Source organism: Monopterus albus, unplaced genomic scaffold (assembly GCF_001952655.1).
Source record: "Monopterus albus unplaced genomic scaffold, M_albus_1.0 scaffold194.1, whole genome shotgun sequence".
Classification (NCBI taxonomy): domain Eukaryota; kingdom Metazoa; phylum Chordata; class Actinopteri; order Synbranchiformes; family Synbranchidae; genus Monopterus; species Monopterus albus.
Window position 1 is genome coordinate 761618 of NW_018128074.1, and position 3367 is coordinate 764984.

The 3367-nt window shown below is 45.2% G+C and overlaps 1 protein-coding gene across 1 annotated transcript in view; it reads left to right on the forward strand.

Annotated features, from left to right (window-relative positions):
- Positions 1-3090, forward strand: part of tamalin (trafficking regulator and scaffold protein tamalin) — an 8326-nt gene extending 5236 nt beyond the window's left edge. The window contains exons 5-8 of the mRNA XM_020617825.1: positions 471-564; positions 1393-1459; positions 1816-1882; positions 2284-3090. Of these exons, the coding sequence (XP_020473481.1) occupies positions 471-564; positions 1393-1459; positions 1816-1882; positions 2284-2762 (707 nt within the window). The 3' untranslated portion in view covers positions 2763-3090. The remainder of the gene's footprint in view (positions 1-470; positions 565-1392; positions 1460-1815; positions 1883-2283) is intronic.
- Positions 3091-3367: the final 277 nt, after the last annotated feature.

A 3367-nucleotide genomic window follows, 5' to 3' on the forward strand; every position in this document is an offset into this window, starting at 1 on the left:
ATGGTAACGCTGCAGTGACTGGTTGGATGGAATCAAAATAAATCACAACTATTTGGATCATTTTTCAAGCAAAACTACAAAAACATTCAGGTTCCCTGTTGTCAGATGTGAGAGTTTGCTGCTTTTCCTCATAGTAGTTTTCACAGTTTTCTGGTCGTTTATAGACCCATGGATTCATGGAGAAAATAACTGTCAGATGATAATGAGAATAATTAGCTGCAGCCCGACTGTATGGCTTTAACACACTGAACAAACGTGTTACTTTTCGTGAGGTGACTGCAGGTCAGAGAGGGGCTGCGCTCCACGACTGCTCACGCATGGCCTCCACATTTGTGTTGCACATGTGTTGAGGTTTCATTTAGAATCAAACAGGCCTCATTTGGCTGCAGCTCACAGTGAGCGAAGCCTTAGTGGAACTGAAGCTCTGATGGCTGCTGGTTAACATGTGTTTTGTGTGTGTGTGTGCGCAGGGGACACCATCGCAAGTGTGAATGAGACCAGCGTGGAGGGGTTTCAGCATAAGGACATCGTCCAGCTCATCAGGGCCTGCGGTAACGCACTCAGGTACACAGACTCATGGGTTCAAGGCAGAAATGGGCAGAAGTTTCAATAATAATCTCAGACAGTGATGTAAAGCTGCGGGAGGATGTGAGGAGCTTCTGAAGTGGAAAGAATCTGATTGATGTGGGAACAAAAAGCCAGTCTGAATGGTAACCGGGTGTTAGTGCTTATGTTCAGAAGATACAGTATGTTCAAAGGGTGTCATGGAAGTAAATTACAAGAGTGAAGAAGAGCACTGTTAGTGGCAGTCCAAATGTATTTAGGTTTTGGACAGTTGGTTGGACGAAGCGCTCAAAAGATGAAACCTCGGGTTTTTCATGGATCCAAGACAAGTCAAATAAAAATGCTGTGTGCCGTTGACGTTTCAGTACCTGTCATATTTGTCTGTGCTGGCTGAGCAGATGTGTAATTTAAAAATCACTCTTTTCCTTCTTATAAAAGTTTAAAAGGACAATTAGCGAAGTCCTGTCTGTCTGAGAGCTTTGTGAGCTGCTGCCAATAAGTGAGCGAGGTGAACCACACAGCAACGCCAGCACTGTTTAAACCGACATCATCAAATTATACAAGTCGAGTCCATATTAACCATTAAAGGGAGAACGAGCTCTATCACTGCCCCCCCACTTGTGTAAATTAAAGGATTTGCAGCACTGAAGTTGTACATGTTCCTTATCCCCCTCCTCCCCTCTTGTAAACTGTTTGACACCAGACCTGTCACACCACTGTCTTATGAAAAGAGCCTTTTGGTTTTAATCTCTCTCTTTGCCCTTTAGTTTTAATAGTGCTTCCTCTTATGCTTATTAACTTTGTGGCCTTCTGGTTTTCCTTTTGAAGGCTGGAGACAGTTTACAGCGACTCAATCCGGAAAGCGGAGCTCGAAGCCCGGCTGCAGTATCTAAAGGTGAGTGTCTCTCAGCAGTGTTTCAGTTTGTCAGCAGTGACTTAGCCTGGTTGTGTTTTCAGCAGTCTGACACAAACACACACACACACCCATACGTTATGTTACAGGCTAGATATAGACACCGTCCCCCTCCTTCCACACCTGTCTCCCCAGCAGCACCACCTGTTGCATCCAGCAGACTCACTGAGGGCTGCAGACATTCTTAACTCATGCTTGTTTCAAAAGCTGCCTGAGAAGTGGCTCAAGTGAGCCAGCGTTGCCCCAAGGTTACAGCAGCTGTCCTGCTCTAATCCTTTGTGTCTACACTGTGTTTCTTATCACAGTCATTTAACATATACACCTGCCTTCCTTTGCAGCAAACTCTTCATGAGAAATGGGATGAATATCGGTCACTGATGGTGCAGGAGCAGCGGCTTGTTCATGGTTGGTCATCCATGGCTTTTTATGTCTCACTACCTCAGTTTAGTTTACTTTAATTTCACCAGGATAATCAGATTAGTTGATCCACAGAAAATTAAGTCAACCTCACCAGCGTCTTCCAAGAGAGCTGACTGCTCATCTTGTACTGTAGTAAAAGAAATATCTTTGGGTTCTTCTTGAGACAGAACAGTACGTTTGATGACGCCACCCTAATTGAGTATAAGAGGGGGGGAATGTGACTGACAGCAGACGAAACAAACATGTAAAACTGTACATACTCCATAGGCTTGTACTTGTACCAATTTGGAAATGAGTACTATGCTGTTACTGCATGCCTGTGTCCAGTAGTGTAAAGTTAAATCAGTGGCAGTCCACTATTCTGACTCTGCCCTTCTTTCCTGCAGGCATAGTAATGAGTGACGCTGCACTATACGAATCCCTGGAGTCAGCAGGGGTGTACGGCAGCCTCGGCGCTCCCAGCCCCGCTGTGCAAAGAGCCCTCCGCGGCACCAGCAGCACCAGCAGCAGTGCCAGCTTCCTCAGCACGACCACCGAGGACGACCCTCTCTACCAGACGTGCCTGTACCAAGCAGATGGCAGCGTGGACTCGGACAACAGCAGTGCAGACAAAAAGAAAGACCAGCAGAGGCAGCAGCGTCTGCGACCGACCAGCGAGCTCTTCGCAGTGGCCAAAACACACCTGACCCGCAGCGCCAGCACACGCAGCTACACGAGGGGATCTTCGTCATCCACCTTCGGGGAGAAGCAGGGCGGAATCAACACGTTGCAGAAGAAGCCCAAACAGAAAAGCTTACGCAGACGCCTGCTCAAATTTATCCCAGGCTTGAACCGACCGCTGGAGGAGGAGGAGAGCAAACTGTGAGCTGTTCAACTAAGCTTCACAGGCAGCAGAAACAAAGACCTAAAGCACCTGTGACCATCAAACTAAACCGCCAAAGACAACAGAGCAAGCAGACCCAAAGGTTGAAGAGACTGAGACCAAAGTGTAATGGCTCCACGATTGGGCATTTGGCTACACGCAGTAGCTCTTTCACAGCTGTACATAGGTTTTGTTTTTATTTGATTTGTTCTTTAAATTATTTATTTATTTAACATGTTTGGTTTATGTACAGAATTAAGCTTTTTTTTTCAGTTTTTGCTGCATGCACGACTTTTTTCACAGCTGAATAAATGACCTATTTTGAATGTGATTATGTGACACAGCATTTTGTTTCACAATCTGCGTTAATTATTCAGACTCATCCTGTTTAATATTGTTCACAAAGTCACACTTCCTAAAATAAAATATGTGGCCTTTTCAGAATATATATACATATATATACTTGTTTTGTGTGGAAATTACAAGAAAAAGCCATTTTGTTCCACAAACTTTAGTCTCACAACTGTTTGCGGGGATTGTAACAGCCAAACTTAGATTAGCACACAGACCTCGAGCGTACACACTGTCTGTTCTCTTCCCAGTGGAGA